Raw genomic sequence first — 20,999 nt, forward strand, 5'->3', positions numbered from 1 at the left:
AAAGAATAAAATGTATTTTTTTTAATTTGGTGAATAAATAATTCAAATATATACATTTAAGTTTGTATATTTTCGGCTATGAAGACAACACCTTATCTTTTGCACAGTGTACGGATGCATGTATGACTTCAGTTTTGCTTTATAGTAGAGAGCTACAGTGTTTTAAGTACGTTGGTGAAGGAGGGTATACCTCTTGCCCTGACTTGCCAAAATTGTGGGTGTATGCTGCTCTTAGTAGCACTAGATGGTAATGTATAGAATGCACATACAACTCCAGCCACCAGATGGAGGACTCCACTAGTTGGTTTTGCTTTATTAACTGGGTCACATAGCAGACATAATCTTTGAGTTTTAAGCTTGTTATAAATTATGCAATGGTGATATCCAAAAGTCCTTGTTGTAATTACGTGGTGTACAACAGATAGAAGTCATCTTCCCTAATGTCTCTTCACTGTGTAGTACATGAAACTTCAGAATGCTGTAGTCCTCCTTGGCACAGAGTACATGGGTCGAAAAAATGATTGTTTTACTGCTTTTAAGTTAGGTATCTCACATAGTTAATTGCTTCTAAACAGCATTTTTTTTTTTTTTCCTACAACTTTGCTCATTTTGTAGTCTGTTCTTGAAATGGTAATCTTGCATGGTACCAGCTTTTAAGGTTTACTTCTGACATCTGTAGAGGAATACCAGGTGTCAGGTGGATGTTGCTAACAATCAGCAGTTATTGAGGAAACTATTCAGGGTCTGAAAAATGTAGCTCAATATTCTGCTCTTACTTTGGTGGAGTGGGCTAATAATTTGAGAAGCAAATACTAGACTTTGAGATACACCAGATTAAATATGTATCAGACTTCTGACTGCCATCTGCGTTTCTGTTGAATGTTTCAAAATGTGCAGTGGAAATTATTTTTTTTTCACTTTAAACTGTGAAATCTGATTTCTTATGTGGAGAGAAACAGGATATAACAGGGAAAAAGTTTCCCTTTTCACTGGAGCTGGCTGACTTCTATATGTTCTTTTAACTGCTGACACTTCCATTAGCAGTATGTAACAGTGCTACTGGTCAGTGTGTAAGCTTGATTTGAAAGTTTTTTACAAGTTATTTAACCAATTTCATGATTTCTTTAACATGATCAGTGATGGAAGCAGCGGTCTTTATCTCAGCACAGTTGCAGAAACACTCACTGGTTCAGGCAGTGATTGCATTTCATCTTCTGCTGTGTGCCTGCCACAGTATTGGAATTCTGATTTTAAAATGGTTATGTCTTAAATCTCGATCCGAAATGAGCAAGAGGCAGATTTTTATTTTAGTTTCAGTGTAGGTAGAATAGAAACTTCTGCTTATTTTGAAGTCAGCAGAATTTTCATTGGATAGAAAAAATTGTCTCGCATTAAGTGTTGAAACAAGTTGCTGTAGTAGTTAAGTAGGATTATTTTCAAGGGGTTATTTCAAGGGGTTCAAAGTTGCTTACTGTAAGTAATTAATAGCATGTTTTTCCTGTAATGGGCTTCATAAAAACAACAGAGTAAGGAAGAATACACAGGCATTAGTTTTCTCAATCTGGCCAGAGCAGAACAGACTAGAGAATTGAGCGAGTGTGACGGAGAAGCTAGGAATAGTGGGTGGATTTTTTCTTTCTATTCCTATCTTGTTGACTTTTACTAATAATTTTTCCGATGTGTCTCAATTCATGTATCTTTTACCAGCATAAAAATAAAAATTCTCATTTTTTCCTTTGGCTCAGGAAAATGGAGGAAGAAGTCCAGTAGATGATTCATTAAAATTTTCTAAACACTAACTGGATAGAATACCTGAAATGAAAGGGAGAGGCAAGTGTGAGGATAGATTTCGGTTTTTCTATATTTTCTTAAGAGTAAAAGATTTGGGTATCAGGTGCTCATATGAAAGTACCTTATAGTTGAAGAAATGAAAGCTCATATTCAGTTTCAGAAATACACAGTTACTGCTGCCTTGCACAGGATCCCAGTTTGACTGCTGACCCAATTACATTTATTGAACTATTGGTTTCTAGAGTGCTTCAAAAGTGCTGTAATAAAAGAAAATGCAGCAGCTGGTCAACAGGTGGCCCTGCTCCAACCAGTGAAAGACAACCCTGAAACTGTTCAGCTTTGGTTAGGAAAACAGTTGTTTTTTTCCTGTGATGTGACAAAATAGTTGCTCTTAGTAACATGCTGTGAGAGTGCCTTTGCATGTCAGTGCTGACCTGCCTTTCTTGTTAAGTCTTAAGGGGGTCCTTGTACTTGTCACTGGCTTTGGATGAAGTTGGCTAAAATGTAGGTTGGTGATAATTCTAGAGATGGATGAAATGGGCAGGTTCTCAGAGATCATAAAGAAAAATAATTCCTACTGACTGCTTTTCTTCCTTCTACCCACTGCAAAAAATCTACGCTTTCCTAGTAATCTGTGCTCATCTCTGAGGAAACATGTAACAAATTTATCATTTGGTAATTCTTTGAGTTTTTATTAGTTTGGAGGGTTATGTAGATAAATAAAGTCTGTGTCAATTAAGGATTTTAATGGGGAAATTAGATACCATAGCTTACATGCCCCTTCCACACCAAATGTTCTTAATTACCAAGTGATTGTCACGCCTTCTCTGCTGCAATCAAAAAAGATGATTGGAGTTGAGGCTAAGGTTATACAAGCAGAGAAGTGATGCAACTTGCATTGAAATGCTGTGCACCTGCTTATTCTTATGATAGATGGTTTCAGTTTGTGATACTAGGTGACTGCAAACACATTGACATTAATGTAAAAACAAAACAAAACCAAAGGAGGTGAGTCAAGGAGTATGTGAAAGTGTTAGGTCCCTGGGGAACTCTATATTTGATCCTCTTTCTGCCTAATGACAGGTAAAATGTTTAAGTGCATTACCTCTAATTAAATAAAATAGGAGTAGCTGTGAAATAGAAGTTTTACAGGCCTGTCAGGAGTGCTGGAGAGAGCAGAAATGCTGTGCATCACCTAGTTGACCTCACTTTGCTGTAGGGGTGTTTCTGAGGCAGGACAGCCCCTTTGAGAAACCATGTAGTAAGCATGTACGCTATATGCAAACATACCAGGGAAAACAAGTTTAGTTTATGAAACAACTGTTACTGCCAGAGCACTGTAAACAGTGTTGTGTTTGTTTGGGTTTTCTTTTGGTTTTTTAAATTAGGAAAATACCTAACAGCATTTCGTAAACTGAATACTTTACACAGATTTTTATTTTTATTTAAAGTTAAATTGTATAGCTTTAGATGTGATCCAAAAAGGTAGCTGGTTGTTCTACCCTTTTGTAGGTGTTGCGTGTTTTCTTACCATAATACTCCTGTAGCTTTATTAGCAGTAGCTTTTGTAATAGGTATATGGAAATGTAGTTAGTAGGAGTGGTCGGGCATCGGGAACAGTATTGCTTTTTGAGGTTGTGTGCAGAATTTGGTTGCTCTAACCCTGAAAGATGTTTTGATGTTAAAAGCTGCCTGACTCCCAACCACATTGTGGTTAAGTTTTTATGAAATCCAGATGATTTGGAAGCAGCGTGTGCATGCAGTTTACTTTAAAAATATATCGCTTTTTGGGGGCTTTTGCATGTGACTCCTTAGCCATCTGTGGGCCAGCACATTACTTCCTGTTTAATTTGGAGTTTTTTTGTCTTTTGTACAAAAGGGCTCCCTTTCTGTTTTTTCTAGCAGTTTTCAAAGTTTAGTAAAGCCTCTAAAGTAAATGGAAGTCAGAACAGCATAACTGATTACGTAAGAGTCTGAATATTGTATTGGTTATAGCTGGTGTTGATAAATGCTACACTGTGTCATAGCATCCAGCTCCGAGTTATCTTGATGGGTATCTTGGAAAATCCAGCAGACTAGAGCGGTAGTTGCTGTTGAGGGCTGAAAGAGAAGTGGAGAATTGTTTTTTTTCTTTCAAGGATCTGTAGTGCCGGAGATCAAAATGTGGTTTTCTGTTGTTGGAAGAACAGAATCCATGGTAAGTCTGTTCAGGTTTCTGTTGGGACTGTTTTTCTCTGAAGTTTTAAATACTATCCCTGTACTTTTTCCTGCTCTCTTGCTTGTTTAAACCTGCCAGTAGTTATTTGTTCGTGTAGCAACAATGTAATACAGCATGCAGTTAAATATAGTCAGATGTTAGTAGCTAACTTTCTAAAATCTAGAAAGAAAAAACTAATTTTTTAGCTTGTTCTTCATATGCACTTCTCAAATTTGTGGAAGTGACTATTAATATTTAAAGTTTCAGGTGTGATATCTACTGTTTTACTCTGGCAGAGCATGAATAGCATGACATGTGATCTGTTTACTTGTCATATTAGTTGGCTTTAATCCAGGTTCCTCTAAAAGCCCGTTTTCCCCTTATAAAGTCTTAGGAGAATAATTCAATTGAAATGCCAAACAGTGTGTATATAAGACTTTTTAATACTCTGTAGACTCTTCTGAAGAGACCATAACATGCCAGTAGACTTCAGTTACGATATCTTATGTTCAATACATTGACAGAGTAGAGCATTTAAATTCTGTTTAGATCGCTACTGCACAAAAGAAAGGATTCTCATGTTCTGCAAGAACGATAGAGCAGGTTTTGTTGATTAATCTTCACATACTGGTTATATTTATTAGTATGCTACAATTTTTAGTTCTTTAAAGTGTGGCACACTTCTACTTCTTGCTCAGTCATCTTTTATTAGTATAATGGAAGAAGTTACCTTAAAATATATACAAGCACCTTAAAATACATATGTATATGCCCCTACTGGCATATAAATCGGAGCATATTTTCTAGGGTTTTTTTAACAGATGGTCAGATTAAATATCTTTTATAGCGCTTGCTATAATAGGATGAGATGGTGATAACGTGTTTCTTTTTTAATAGAAGCATTTCAAACACTGAGTGTGACAGTTCATCAGTAAATATTCTGGGGAAGGGGCTTACTTCTCTAAAAACAAGTGTGTGGCATCTTAACCATAAATAATTTGTATTATTTGGCAACCTTGATTGTTCTTAAGGTTTAATGAAATCATTCTAAGTTGCTTTATTTTCTAAACCGATGCTCGTCATTTTGTATGTAACAGTCAATTTAAGGTGTTAAATTTAAGGAGAGTTTGAGACTACCAGGAATATCAATTTCGACGTGAAATTTTTCTGAAAGTTTGTTCTACAAATATCTTGTAGGTGATCTAAGTAGAAGGAACAGGCTTAAACATTGATTTAAAAATCTTAATTTTTTTTTTCCCAAAACTGAAAATTAGGTTTATAGTTGTTAATAGTGTTAACATAATATGCAAATTTGATTCTCTCTACTCTGTGTTTGCAACTATAGACAGTTAATGGGATTTTTTTTTTAAGCTGTTTGTTAGCTCTTTACTTGTGTTCCAGGTCTTAAGATTTCTTAAGATTTCAGATACCTCAGTATCTGAAGTCTTCTTGTGTTTGTGCTTTCTAAGTATTTAAAGAAATTTTTTGCCCTTTTCTCCCAACATGAATTAATTGAAACGTTTGAGTAAGAAGATTTAGGAGTTGTTTTGTTTTGGTTTTTTTAATGTTCAATACTAATTTACATCAGCGGTTTGAACTACTGATGTTGCCTTAACAGGCTTCTTAGGAGGAACTTAAAATAAAAATGTAGTATTTAATCGTCATTTTCAGCACAGATTTCTCAGTCTCGCAGGAATAAGATAGTATATAAGTTGCTAGTTTAATCTTCGTCATGAACAAATAAGTAGCTATCTGTTAGCAATTCTCCTATTTCTTGTTGATTTATAACTTCCAGCAGGGTTTTTGGTTAAATTTTGGTACCTTGTAGATGTTCTATAAAATTTTGCTAATACTTTCATATGCAGTGTAAAAACTAAAGCTTATGCCAGCACAGCATGATTTTTCTTCTCACTAGCTGTGAGACTGCAGCTCTGCTCAAGTGTAGAGTGTTTTTTGTCTTTTTTATTTGCTTGTATTTAGACTGATACTGCAAATGGGTCACCCAGACTTTTGTATTTAATGCCTTCTGGAACAAAGCAGGCTTTAAAATTCATGTGCCAGTTCCTCCTTGCACTAATACCTTCTGTATGCCGGCACTTGCTAGCAAGCCTGCAAAAGTCACAGTGCACATATGCTTTAGCTAGAATTCCTCTACCAGATTTCATTCAATTCTGGCATTCGAATAACTTCCAAAATTCCATTTAGGTACATGTTAATACAGCATTTTAATTTTAAATTTTTTACTCCTATTAATGAAAAAGACTTTCAGAAGTTAACAAATTCTGTGTAGACTTTTTTCTGGATGAATAATGCTTTCAATTGGAGTAGAAGTTTAGGTGCTTAATAGTATGTGATAGTGCATACACGGATACCGGATTAAGTTGTATCCATCTGAAACTGCAGAGCAGCATTATGTGGAAGATTGTACTGTGGGGGTTTTTTTGGTTGTAATTTGTCCTTAGCTATAGAGCCAAGAGTCATTTTTTTGAAAAAGTGCAGAGATATAGGGTGTTTTTTTTTTCCAAAATAGATTGCCCAGTATGTCTTGCCTGTAAAATCCTATCCACAGACCTAGTTAAGCTGAGGGATTAGTTCAGAGTTGCCTTAACAGGGAAGGGTGTCACAGAATCTGCAATACAACTTGTAGATTGGTACATAATTCTGAATAGCCCTTACTTAGTGTGTCACTGCTCATAGAGTATTTAGAGCAAACGGACATTAAGAAGTTAACCCTTGTTTGGAGAAACAGAGCTCAAGCAATATATTTTCCTTGAGCTCAACAACAGATTTTTCCTTTGAAACAAAAGAGAAATGGAATCAAACAGGCTCACGTATTTAATTTCTTTTGTTAAAAATTAAGAGTGCTTTTCTGCATTTGTAGAATACCATATGAATCTTAAGTTTTAGCATTTATAATAATAAAAGAGGCTTCCTTTTCAGAAAGGTTGAGAAAGACTAATGAATAAAACTTGCTTAGTCTTTTATGAATGTCGAATATGAAGCATTTTCCCTTTACTTACTGCTTTTCCCGTTTCATGAGAGCAAGAGTAAAGTACAGTTAGGTAGGAGCTGTTGCATACTTGATTCCAGTCTCAGAATGAGTCTTTAGGCCAACTGCTTTAGCTAGGTTGTTTAGTTGCTTTGGTTTTCATCAAAGAAGGTATCTTTTAGAAGCACGCAATTTCCAGAGTGTGAGAGAAATCAGGTTACAAATTGATATACTTCTGTCTAGTGCAGAAGACACTACAGCTATTTGTGTCAGCATGCCTTGCTTTCCATGTTCATCTAATTGCCTTATTAAGGTTTCTGAATACCATAATTTGTTGTTTTGTTTGGGTTTGTGTTTTTTTTTGGGGGGGAGGGGGGGTGTTTTGGTTTTATTTTTTTAAATTACATACGCACAAGACTACAGTACTGCATATTTTATTAATGCCATTTCAGGAAGTCCATTACAGAACATCCTGGGTTCTTTGGTCTTTTATCTCCTGGGAGAAGCATGCTTTAGGAAGATAGAGGGTATATTCGCTTGCTTGCTTTGTGTGCAAGTCAATCTTGATTGCAAACATTCTTTTATAAAAAAGTAACAGGTAACCCTTATTCCATTAAAGAGAACAACAAAACTCTTCAGTCCTTTTTCTTTACTCCTTTTGAGGCTATTTGTAAATAGAGCTTCTGGATACACTGGATGTAAATTTTCTGGGTTGTCAGATGCTTCAGAGTCCCGTGATATTGTACTGCTTGCAATCTAGCTTTTTTTCTCTGAATAGTAAGACACTTATTTTTCATCTGTTTTCCCACCCAGTGCAACTTAAAGCTACAATGGAATTGTTCATAGACCTTAAATGCTTGATGTTTCTTTGCCTGTGAATAACACTGATTATCACCAAAGTTTGAATGTCCACTGCCTGTTTTATTTAATTGGAAATGTTTTGCCCAGTTGTGACTGTAGTTTGTCCAACTCCAAAAATGTTAGGTTTTTTCCCCCCACCATGGAGGAGAATTTGACAGGGGAAGGCAGAAGTTCACATATGTGGAGCATGGGTCAGTTTTAAAATTCTTTTTAAGTCAGGGTACGATGTGACTCATAGCAGCTGTAGCCACAACTAACAGACCAGTTTTACATACAGTGGCTGGTTCACCTCATTTGTATTTTGAAATTATATGGGGCATGCTATGAAGTATTTTTTCTAACAATGACAGATTTCCAAAGTCTCTACATTGGTCTTGAAGCAGCCGAGGCCTTCGCTTCCTCTGACAAAGTGTTTTTTTTCTGATCTTCAAGTCCAGAGAAGTTCGCCCTCGTGGGAGGCGGAATGGGTAGCTACAAAGTTGGTCTTTCTCATTCCAATGGGCTTGACAGCAAGTAGTTCGATGAGTCATAGATGTAGTATGTTCGGTACCTAAAGTAGATAAATACGTACTCATCCAGATACAACCTACAAAATGCATGCAGCTTTAGGGAATGTGAGTGTTTGGGTGATCAGAAACCTTTGCTGTTGCCTCCTAGACAGTACATTTGTAAACTGGCTGCATAGTTTTGTAAACTGGTATTCTTTAAAATGCTTACAAGCTTGGGTTATTTAAATGCTTCTAGACTAATTACTTGCCAGGGAGGTCAGACTGAGACTTGATTCTGTTGCATAAACTTGTCTTTAAGGATGTTTATAAAAACTTACAGAGATCTTCTATGTAAACTTAAGAGTCTGGAATCAGAGAATTGGCCTTGATAAAAATAAGTAAAATCTACCCTGGGTGTAGGCAGATAAAAAATTTAAGGCCCGATAGCTGGTATCAGGCTTGATAGCTACACTTCTGTCCTGTTTTGTTTAAAGACATTTTAGTTGCAGGGATTCATTCTATTTTTAAACTGTTTCATTTTTATAAAATATAACAGAAGCTTAACAAAAAAGACCGACCTGGGGAAACAGTGTCATCCTTGAAACGTTATGAGAGATACCAGGTCCTAATATTTCAGCAAGGTATATTTGTGTATGTATATACATATGCATATATCTGATATCTACATTATTAAAATGAAATATTTTTTAATATTTGCATACTTACACAAAATCTAAGAAAGTCTTGAAAATTATTTCTTTTGTAAAAATCTCCAATGGTTTATGTGAAGCATTTATGTGAAACTATTGGTTTATGTGAACCATTGGAGTGTTTTGACATGTAGTCTTGGTATCTGAAGCCACTTAAATTGGAATATAACTTTGAAAAGATTGGTAATTATATGATGCTTTTTTGTGGATTTAGTCAAACTATAATCGGAGAGTGAAGGATACCTTCACTTCAGGACTACTTTTTCATATTACTATTTATGTGAAGCTTGAAACCATTTAAATATTCATGTATTTAAGACAGAAATCTTCAAATCAGTATTGAAAGGTCATCAGGAAGACTTTCTTGCATTTCGTGTAAATAAAAGTAGTTTTTAATACATGTAACATTTTAGAAAAACCTTTTTGTTGAAGTGTATTTTTTTTTCTTTAATCAAACATGATTCTGCCAGTCTTTATTGGAAGCTGTTCATTGCTCCAGTTTTATTGGAGTGATAAACAAAGTATGTGAAGCTAAACAGGTATGGGCAAATGATGGTTTAGAACAAGTAATGACAAGACCTTACTGTGAATTGTTTGGAGCATTACCGGTTTGGTTAGGTGCCATACCTGCAGATATGTTTGGCAGATGCATAATTTTTCCTTAATTACTTAATACTACAATTTTGCTGTCATTACTAACAACTGGAAAAGTGTTTTTGTAATAGTTTTCATAGTTTTAATTCTAATGATAGGTTTTGAAATAACTAGGTCATCCTACAGATCTACTAAAACTTCAAGAATATTACTAACCTCACAGAAAGTACAGCTAGTTTGTGATCCATCTAAGTTAGTTGTGGGGCATGATGTTTGAGGACGGGAGCAGATTAGCTGTTAAGGGGTTATCACCTCGTCAACAGGTGGACCTTCATTCCCGCTCTGATACCTTTACACTGGGGTACTGGTGGGGCTGCATGGTGTCTCAGCACCTCCAGCCCATCACGCTGCTGGTGGCAGGTGCCCATGTGCCGTGGCACGGCATGGCTTGGGTGGCTCGCCTGGGAACTCGGCTGCGTGTTGACACTCACTAGAAGGAGCTGCCTGTTGTTTCCACCATGCCGTTAAGGCTGCTTTTCCTGGCAAATACCAAATGGGAAGGAGGAGCAGGCGGGATTACTTCTGCCTGCTTTTAATGCTTCTCTGGTGGCTGAATCACCAGCTTGTGGGCTAGCTGTGATGTTGCCATTAGGAAGACTCTATCTGAGGTTCCTGTTTTTCAAACTGCTGCTTTATGGCGTGCTCCGATTTTATGGTTGATGTAATGTACGTGAGCCAGATTTTCTTGTGTGTGTTACTGACAAGGAAGTCTCATTAAAACTCATCTTGTGACATAGCAACACTAGCAATAAAATCTGTTGTCCTTAAATATTTTAATTCTGTCATTTTTATTAATTCATTACTACTGTAGCCTTGTACATCTTCAGTTTTACACTCACCTGATGTAGGAGTAGTTCTTTCTTTTTTCAGGTAAGTGTAGTTTATCTCGTTCTTTTCCTGATTGGTCTGATTACTCCATAGAACTGGCTGCAATTTTTTTTTTTTTTTTTTAATGCTGCCTCTTCTATTTCTATAGTTCTCTCATAGTAAGTTTTGACACAACTGCAGTATTTTGGGTGCAGTCCTTTCACAGCAAGGAGGGGCTTGCAAAGTAATGCTAACTGTGAAAACAAGTATGGACTACTGTACGCTGATATGTTGCTTGATAGATGGCCCAGATGATAAGTGGATGTGATGGAAAATGACTTGTTTCTTGTTAGGCTGTCTCAAAAGCTGAGGTTAGATTGCATTATCCAACTCGGTCCTTTGTCTTCTTTAACATGACAGAATTTTTGTAGTCAAGCAGGGAATCATACTGGCCTTAAAAGGGGCAAATGCCCACTTGGACAACAGGTATGAAATCTTTGCATACCTTTGTCTGCCATAAATCTTAGTTAGATGAACATATTTTTGTGGTTTTTCTTTTGATGTATTAAATGCGTGATTGACTTTGCTGTGTTGTATCAACTTTGTTTTCCTTCCATCCTCCAGCTCCTAGTGAATTTCCAGATTTTTTTGAGGTTGCAGTCTGTGTGACTTGAAGAGTGGAAATCCCATAAATAAACCTAATATTTGGGAGGGCTGTTACTTTCTTCACCTTCCAGGTGCTCTTTTTATGAGGGAATCTAGTGTTGGACTTTTTTCTGTTCCACCCCTGCCCCATGTCAGTGCTGTGACTCTTAAATATATTGTATCAGCATTCTAGAGGTTGAAGTTACGCTGACCAGAGGTGCCAAAATTGCTCTCTAACTTTGAGGATTGCCATAGTTGCATGAGTTTTCAGAACTCTTCCAAGCTTTCAGGCCCTTCAGGAAAGTCATTCAGTCAAATTTGTTCATTTATTCAGTAAATTCTTTACTAAATTCCTTTATATCTGGTGATGTGTCCTGGGATACTAGCTTATGTTTTTCTAGTTGTCCTACTGCTTATTTAGAAGGCATTTATAAATGAAAGTTTACAGAGTTTTTGTTACTTCTTAATTTCCCAAATATAAGTGCTTAACAAGTACTTTTTCTGAATTAATAGGGAATGTATATTTATAAAACCATATATGTCTATATATATCTATGTAATTTATATTATACATGTAATAAAAAAAAATTAAAAAGTTGTGTCTCAGGTGAGATTTTAATGTTGACCCTTTTTTGTTGGCTCCAGTCTGTCTGAATTCGTTAATCTAAGAGATAGAGAGTTTTTTGAAAGAGCTGAAAGCTCTTGCTGAAGTTCCAGCTGGTCAGCTACCCTTTGCTCTGCTATCTTTGGTCATATTTTGAGATTAAGTTCTGTTGATATTATAAATGTATTGGGGGTTTGGAGTTTGTTTGATTCCACATGATGGAGGAGTGATAAAACATCCTCTGAAACAAATGACAACTACTGCTAATTTTTATCTCTTACATGTGTAAGCTACTTCTTTCTTGTTCATTAAATCCTCTGGTATTTTAGTATTTATATGTGTTACTTTGTGGTTTGGGAATATAGTCTGCAATTTTAGTTTCTTCTTCTAACAAGTCAGGGGTTTTTGCTTTGAAAAGAATTGATTTAGGAAGTTTCATAAGTATTTTTATAAAATATTCAATCTTTAGGTACTAGTGTGGGCACATCGACCTTTTCCTGATCAATTTATAGTGTTTTGGGGTTGAATTACAATAGTTATGTATTTTACAGTGTTTGGAAGCTGAATTGCAATATTCATTTAATGTGCAGACTTTGTATGCAGAAGATTCAGTGTCAATTCATATGTAGGGTCTACCCAGACATTTGAGAAGGTCCCTTGTCCATTCAGCTACAAATCACCAGAAAAATAAGTGTCTCGTGTTATTACAGATTGGAACGTAGCTGAACATTGTTGAACAATGCTTACACTAAACTAGGGCCTAACGAGTACCACTTCAATAACTTGAAGTTTTCATTTAATTTCAAAAGAAGAGTTGGGTTTGCATGGACTATGCAGCCCATGACCTATGAACAGTACTGATGTGAAACCCCCAACAATCGTCATCATCCAAATGTGTAATAAACTTAACAAGCCTCTCTGTGGTTTATTTCCTTGCTTTTATCTCTATACTCAGGTTGTAATTTTAGACTCCATCTTGTAATATTTTTCTGAACGTGCTTTTGTTCTGTGATAAGAACTGTTTAAAACTACACATACTGTGACAAACTATGACAAAAATAAAGCTAGTCCTCTTTTCTGAAAGCTTACCTATCTTTCTTCTGCCCCACATTAAGTATCGTTATACAGTGTATGTGGGCCACACAGATGCAATAAAACCAGATCTAAGGGAAATAGAACTCCTGATGAGTTTTAATTGCTGGATTTATTGATAGCATTTCATACCTCAGTGTCTCGCTTATCCTCTTGACTTGTAGCTCCTTTTATTCTTGCTCTCTTTCTTGGAGGAGTACTCATTGTTTGTTTACTTTTTACAAGGTAGTCTGGTTACTTGAACATATGGGAAAACATCTGTTTTTTTCGTCATTTAGATTTAGGATCAAGACCTGAGTTACCGTTCTAAGCAGGCTTCTGTATGCAGAAGTATCCTGTGTTTGCCTTTACCTCCCAAGTAGGATTAGAAGATCTATTAAAATCCCACCTAAATGTGAGAGAATGTTCCCCATTGTCATAGAATTCCTGCAGCAACCTGTAAGTCACAGCAAATTTAGGATTAATTATTCTCGTACCCTGACTAAATTTAAGTGCATGCCAAACTTGCAAGTGCAATATGTTAACATCTTTCAGTTTTTGCTGTTTTAAAACATTAAATTACTTCTTAAGATAAGTGTAAGATGATAAAAAAGCTTTGTACAGGTATTGCATCTCATGCAAATGCGTGGCTTCGTTCTGAGTACTGGACCTAATCGTTTTCCTCAGTTTCCCACATGCATTGGCTATGTACATCCATCTTAAAGATGAATAAGCTCAAGCATGGAGAAGATTATTTTCATGAATCTTTTGATGTTTTTACTCAGCTAATTAAGCTTCCTGGAAAAAAATGGGGACATTCTTATCCCATTGTGTAATTACATCAGTAAAGGTGTTCTGTTTTTTTTTAACAGGATGTATTTACTTCAACTCAAGCTATGCTATTCATCTCCATCCCTTGCTAAAGTTAGGATGATTTGAATTTTTTATGTTTAGGAGGGGAATGGGCAGGCCTTGGCAAAGCTGGGAAGTGTCTTTTGGGCGTGCTTGCCATGCAGGGTAGAAAAAGCTTAAAATGAAGATGAACTTCAAATGTTCATAATTTTTTTTTTTTTCTCCTATGTGTAGTTTGCTTCTCTGTGTGGGGATCTGTGTCTGTGGCTTTTTTGGTTTTGCAGTTATTTTGGGACTGAGCTTCCACTAGAATACTGTGTTGCTCTGCAGACGCTGCTCAGAGCTGCTTGACAAGTCAATAGGTGACCTACAGTAGAATTTAGGAATTTGAAATGGCTTAAATATTGGCTTAAAAATCACAGTATTCGCCAAATAGTGGAGTTTGAGGCTGCAGCAGAGAAACTCTGATTATTTTATGTGATGCTGTTTTAACCCGTTTGGGAATTACTTGGGCAGTGCTTAAACTGAAATATTTTCTGTTAGGTCACACACCATTGGTATTTTTTTGTATTGCTGATTAAAAAGAAGACTTCCCTACAGGAAGTTCACAGGTGTGGTCTAAATATGGGTAAATCATTCTTATGTTTAAAAGATGAAGAATTCCTGGCTCTTATTTTCCTTCTTAAAGAGGGCTTTTGAGGTTTCTAGCAGTAAAAAGCCCAGTTTGGCGTCTGATGTGAAAAGCCTACCTGATATTTGCCCTATATATTCACAGCCCCTGATGATTATGCATTTATTAGCACAGATACACAGTTGCTGTAACCTGATAAAAATTGGCACAACAGCTTAACAAGAATAATGTCACCCTCCCTTATTGATCCAGGCCCCTCCTAGCAACCCCCTTTCCTGTACGGTTATGAATAGTCATGCTGTGCTGTAAACAATTTGAGGAAACTGATTTGGTTGAAAACAAAGTTTTTATTTGGGAGGAGGGGAGCTGAGGACGGGAGTCAGCTTAGCCTTCGGCCAGGTCTGTCGTGGGACCTGCATGGGTCCAAGCGCAAGACAGCATGGGAGCAGGCAGGTGGATTTCTTTTTCTGATGCTCTATATGAGTTCACTGCTAGTGTCATTGTAATCAATTTAGTATAACTTAAAAAAAAATAAATACTGAAATGTGTAAATAGTGCTCCACTGCTGGCCTTCAAATTTAGTTCTCTGTGCTTTATTGCAGTTTTTATGATCTGGGTTGTTCTTTCATACTGATTATTTAACTGTATTGTAAAAGCACAGAATGGAGGTGTTTCTCATTTTGAAGCTTAGGTCTGATGTCCTTGAGCTATCAGAATTTTTAAATATCATGTCATTCCCTTTCTTCAGTCCACAGTTCACTGTTCTTCTAATTCCAGTCAGCTAATATCTTCCTTATAAAACTTTTTTGCTGTGGTTCTCTGCTTTGGCTATGCATTGTAACCATAGGTAACATTCAGAGCTAAACAAAGGAGGTGTTCAGAGTAGTGTGTTATGCTCATGCAGTTCAGTTCAGGAATAGTCACACAGGTGAACAGAAGCCTGTGTTGATTGCTTTTGATACAATGATTGTGCTCGTTTTGTGGAAGTGGTTCTTCCAGTTGAAAGCTGTGACTAAAAAGTGTAGCCGCTAATTTGGAAGCAATAAAGAAGTAGCAGTAGGTTTGTGGTGTTTTTCAGTTATACACCTTGAAAATTTTCCTTAAATTACTACTTAAGGGAAAGGATTTCCCAAATTTTTCCTTAAAAAGGTACTACAGTTTTGCTTTCTGCTAGGATTGTGGGAACATGTTGCTTCAAGTGTGAAAAAAACAGGTAGATTGGTAGCACTAGAGAGTTTACTACTATAGATGAGGCTTTTGTTTAGGATTTTCTACATTATTTTTTGAAAAATACTTGTAAAGGTTTGGGGGGTTTTGTTAACTGGCTATATATATATATATATATATTTGAGAAAATGTGCTGTAGGTTAATTAATCTTGGGGGAATAAACCATCCTTTTATGCTTGCTGCATTCTTGCTTTCCACAATCATCTAACTTCTCTATAGTTGTGTTCTTCTGTTCGGACCAACAGCTTTACAGATACACAAGCTTTTGTTATTCAGGATTGGAGAAAATAAAGTGAACTGAAAAGAACATTTACTGTATTACTGTTATTGATACGCACACGTCATTGCTCTGTTTTGTTTGTGGGGGAATAGTTTTAGTAATGTTGACCTTCACATTCCTTTGAAAGAAAAGCAGGTTAATAAGCAGTTTGCAAAGAAACCTGTTTTAATGTAATGTCAGTAAACAATAGGAGAAAAATCTATGTGGTGTGTATGAGAATTTCGCTCAATTTGGAGTTTAGTATGCATGTCTAACAACATATTAACATCCTTTTTGTGTCCTTAATAACTGTACATTTCCTTCTAATGCAGTTTCCTGGAAGGTGGAACTGAGGCAAAATTAAGTCTGTTTCAATAGAAATTAAGAATTTGGATTTAAATTACTATAAAGCTTAGGGTAAAAATCGAAGGAAGATGATGAGTTAACTTTGAGGATGCTTACTGAGAGGTCTTCCCAAGCATAAGTGAGAGCCCAGGCATGTTGTCAGAAATATATTAAATGGCATGTGAAGTAGGCAGAGAAGGAACTCATTTGTCCTAATAATATGCGAGTAGATGTGATAGCTGATAAAGATTTTTGATGTAATCTGAATGGAGATTTATTTTTAAATCATTTTTTTATGCTTTCAAAATTCATTAGTTTTGTATTAAGTGAGATGACTTGGAGTTAACACATCTGCTTGTAACTTCTCTTAAAAGAACAGGAAAGGGATTGACAAACTGTATAGGCTTCATAAAAGCATTTAAAAAGATGGAACAAAGAGTAAAATGTCAACTCCTTCAAACAGTAATGAAAAATTACTGTAAGACACAGAGTGTAAGAACAGTTATACTCAGAGCAAAAATCCATGTGGTATCCTCCAGCTGTGGGGTATTTAGCCAAAGAACATAACAGAACAAGTGTAAGATGGCTCCTCCTAGTTTCTAGCTTTCTGTAATTTCAGAATTTCCTTCAGAATGTATTATATCTGTATCATTTTTTCTGAAAGCCCTTGAAGGGCCCTACCATGAATCTGTGATCTTTTTTGTGCATGGTTACACTTTAGCATCTACAGCAGTCTTGTTCCTGGCAGTTTCCCAATTTAATTACAAAATCCTATGGAAAATGTTATCTCTCTCTCTCTATCTCTTTTTTTTTTTTTTTAACTTTTAAAATATGCTAGCTGATAGCACAAGTAAGAAAGCTTTATCTGTTGGCTGATTAAAGAGATGATAAATAATCCAGTCTGTGCCACTCATAATCCCATAGACCTTCACTTCCTTCATTTTTGCTAAGATGTCTATTTAGTTGGTTCTCTCAAGGAAGCTATTGCATGTTTCTGATCATCCTTGTTATCCTCTGAGCCTCAGAATAATCAGAATTATGAAGTTTTCTAAAGGGAAACCTTTTAGATGTTTGGTGACCATGGTGGTTTCTGTTTTGCTTGTTCTTTTCTGTTAGCTCTGCTGGCTTCCAGATACTTGAGCTGATATGTGAAGACGGCTCTGAAAACAGTGACTAGAAAGATCTTTCTCAAGGAGTTAAAGCCAGTTTAGAAACTATCATACGGATATTTGTGCAATTGCAAATGTTTCTCTTAACACTATCTGCAAACCAGTGCACATGTCGTGGGCTTAAACAGAAGGTTTCAACTTCATCTAACGTGCACTGACAATTATAATCGAGCATAAGAAAGGTGATATGTATGGATATAGTGTGTCTAATGTAATTTATGACTACCAAAGTCACAATCCCAAAATTGCTTGATTAATATATGCATTATTTAAAGTGGCAATGCTCTTCCAAAGGCTTGCTGTTTTTTACCTAATCTTTGACTGTATTAGGCAGATCTTTGATTTACTGGATCCAAGGAGGATGAGATTCTTGCTAGCATCCTTTGAAGTTAGGACTGAATAAAAGCAGCATCAATCCCAAGTGGCTTCAGAGTATATAAACCCAATCATCTTAATTTTCAGTTCCCAACAAGGGGAGGTGGTAACTGGTTCTGCCAACAGTGCCATGCTGGGGACTGGTCCCTTACAAGGTTGGCATTACTTCACATCTGGACCAATGAGATACATTCCCCCCCCCCCCCCCCCCCCCCCCCCCCCCCCCCGTTATTGCTCCAGTGTTCAGCATCATGTGATCCTTCTCAACCCTTCGTTTTAACTTACCTGATAAATTTTCTATATGACAAATTTACTTACATTATTGTTTGCCCTTTTTCTGGAACATTTATGCGCGTGGTGAACAGCACATTCATTTAGGGCTTTTCTGGTAACTTCTATTCCTTGTGAAAATGAATAACTTCCTATCCATTGTTGAACCGGTTATTAATATACAAGGACAAGTTCCTTCTTATGCCATGTCACCTTTGAGTCTTGAAGAACTCCTGGTAAGAGATCTTGCCACGTGTGTCCTGTAAGTCTAGGTGTTCTGTCAACCAGATCATCCTTCCCCATGTGCTTCTTGGTTGCTTGGGGAAAAAAAGAGATTTGTGAAGCATGGTTTAGTTTATCATTATATTTATCTAGCTGTCTTCTGACTTGTATTTCTTATAACTTTAACCAATTTTTCTGGTATAAAATTTAAAAATATTCTGCAGTTACCTTGATGTTTCTTTAGAGCCCTTTAAAAACCAAACAAACAAACAAGTAACTAAACTTTTTATTTTTTAATTGTTCTTATATTCTTTCCAGGCAAAGAACGTGTTCTTACTTCAGTTATTTATTGCATATTTTTTCCTTTTTTTCTTTAAGTACGGCTTAAGCAATTATTATGAAAAATTTGGACATGTAGAATGTTAATGTGGAATCATGGTAATCGAAGTAATTCCTTTTCTGTGGCTTTAGAGTAAACATTTGGGATTAACTCAAGATTTCATGAATAAAAATTATGTCCTTCACCTGCTTAGAAAATCATCTATAACACTAGTTTTTGAATAATCTTCACTTTGATTTTTATTTTACTTTCTTAGAAGAGTGGGAGCAATGAATGCTTTTGATGCCAAAAGAAGGAGGAAAAAAAAAATAGTTGGAAAAGATGGCGGGGGGGAAAGGAGAAGGAAGTTGCATATTCACTATCAGAGCAATTTGAGGGGTTATTTTAGAAAACAATGTTCCATTAAAAACTGTGCCATGTTGAAAACTTAGCACTCTTCTTCCAAGTGACTTGCAGAGTAAAATGGCACGGTTTGCTATACTAGATAGTGCAATTACAAGTAATTGTCTTGCATTGTAAGTGACAATTTAAAGGTTTGTGATACTAACATTTAGACTGATCTGTGTGGTGTCTTGTAAACTGGAGCATGTGGATGATGCAACAGCATGGCTTGAATAGGTGCTTATGTTCTCTTCTCTTGAATCTGTTGGTTGTCTCGCAATACGTTCACTGTTAACAGACCTTTCAAAATTTAGTGGAATAGTTTGAGGCAGATGTTTTATGAACAAAACTGCATGGTTTTACAGTAGACTTAAATATTGGCTTTGTCAACTCTAAAAGACTTATTAATTATAATGTCTACTTTACTTCTTTATTGTAAAACTAGAGGCACTGTTTGTTCCTTTACGCTAGCTCCTTTACAGTCCTAACGAATAAAAAAGTATTTCTATTCCTTTTTCTTGTAATCTGCAATTTACCTTGTTTCATTTGGGTATTTGCAAAGCAAAGGAAACAGTGTGGTCTTTTGGAACATAATACATAGAGGTATAAAAAGTAATAACATGCATGTAAAAGTGCAAATAAGTATTTCTTATTAGAAGGCGATTAGAACAAGCGTCTAATGTTAATGTATTTTTTTTCTTATTCAAGCTTGCATTAAGACCAAATATTCTTTGCTTCTAACAATGTTTGCAGGTTCAGTAGGCCTAACATTAAAATTTTCTTTTGACTTTAAATGAATGTAGCTCTTTTCTGTATAATTGTTTTCTTTTTCCAGTTTGGGAATATATAAAAGTAATGAGAACTTAGAGGTTTACCTAGCTATGTAAAATTCTGATTAACACCTGTGGAATGCTTAAGAGATAAAATATAAATGTAATAAATCAATGCTTCTTTCTCTATAGGGTGCTGGTCAAGACAAACTTGGAATATATGTCAAGTCGGTTGTGAAAGGAGGTGCTGCAGATGTGGTTAGTAATATTCTTAAACATCAAAAGTTCAAAGGTAGAAAGATCCTTTGGAAATTCTTTTAAATCCTTTGTTTGCTAGTATGTGTGAATAATTGTTTTAATTTAGACCATGTTAGCACTGGTGTATGAATTTTCTTCTCTCTTGAATATGTATTTAGGATGGTCGTCTGGCTGCAGGGGATCAGTTGCTCAGTGTGGATGGTCGAAGTTTGGTGGGCCTGTCCCAGGAAAGGTATGGAATGCTTTCCTTGGGTGTCTTTACATGAAGTAAATGCTAGAGTAATAATTTACTGAAAAAGGGTGAAGCTTGGTTTTTTATGTGTTAGGCTTTGTCTTGGCTTTTTATAACTGCCTATGCATAACCTTGGTAACAAGTTCAACTGTTCGTGTAGTATTTTCTGTATATGATATGGGTTATCTATATAGAAGAGATTGTATTATATGTTTGGGCTTTAGTTTTGAGCAAACTTTATTTAGCTCTAATTTAAACTATTTTGGCTTCTGACCTTTAAGTGCAGAAACTGGAAATAGTACTTACCTGTAGCTGTTGTCTGTTTAATAAGTGTATGTTCTAGTCATCATCTAATTTTTTTCAAAGTAATTTTAACTATTAGTCAGAAAAACAGTGTTTTGTCAAACAAAAGATTACTAGAATAAATGTGAGAAATCATGACATACAAACTGATAATAAGGAGAACTAAGTTATACAGTGCCTAATTTTATTTTGTTTTATTGCAGGGCAGCAGAACTTATGACTAGGACAGGTTCTGTAGTAACACTAGAAGTAGCAAAACAAGGAGCAATTTACCATGGTCTGGCCACCCTGCTTAATCAGCCATCCCCAATGATGCAAAGAGGTAAAAATGCTAATATTATTTATGTTGATAACAGTTTTATAAGTCTTAGAATGCAGAAAATGGAATAATTCACAGTAGCTTGCCAAATATTACCAAAATATTAAATCAGAAAAGAAACATCATTGCACAGAAAAGAAGCATTTCCTTTCTTATCAAAAGTTCATCTGTTTTTAAATATTGTTTGAAATTATGGTAGTCTAATCATTAATAAATGCTTTGCATATG

At 35.8% G+C, this 20,999-nt stretch overlaps 1 protein-coding gene across 14 annotated transcripts in view; it reads left to right on the top strand.

Annotated features, from left to right (window-relative positions):
* The window catches only part of AFDN (afadin, adherens junction formation factor), a 134,869-nt gene that overhangs the window by 91,372 nt on the left and 22,498 nt on the right, over positions 1-20,999 (top strand). For all 14 annotated transcript variants that reach the window (XM_075495791.1, XM_075495788.1, XM_075495794.1 and 11 more), the window contains 3 exons: positions 19,852-19,917; positions 20,076-20,149; positions 20,656-20,774. In XM_075495791.1, coding sequence (XP_075351906.1) covers positions 19,852-19,917; positions 20,076-20,149; positions 20,656-20,774 — 259 coding nt within the window. The remainder of the gene's footprint in view (positions 1-19,851; positions 19,918-20,075; positions 20,150-20,655; positions 20,775-20,999) is intronic.

This window comes from Mycteria americana, chromosome 3 (genome assembly GCF_035582795.1).
Source record: "Mycteria americana isolate JAX WOST 10 ecotype Jacksonville Zoo and Gardens chromosome 3, USCA_MyAme_1.0, whole genome shotgun sequence".
Taxonomy (NCBI): Eukaryota; Metazoa; Chordata; class Aves; order Ciconiiformes; family Ciconiidae; genus Mycteria; species Mycteria americana.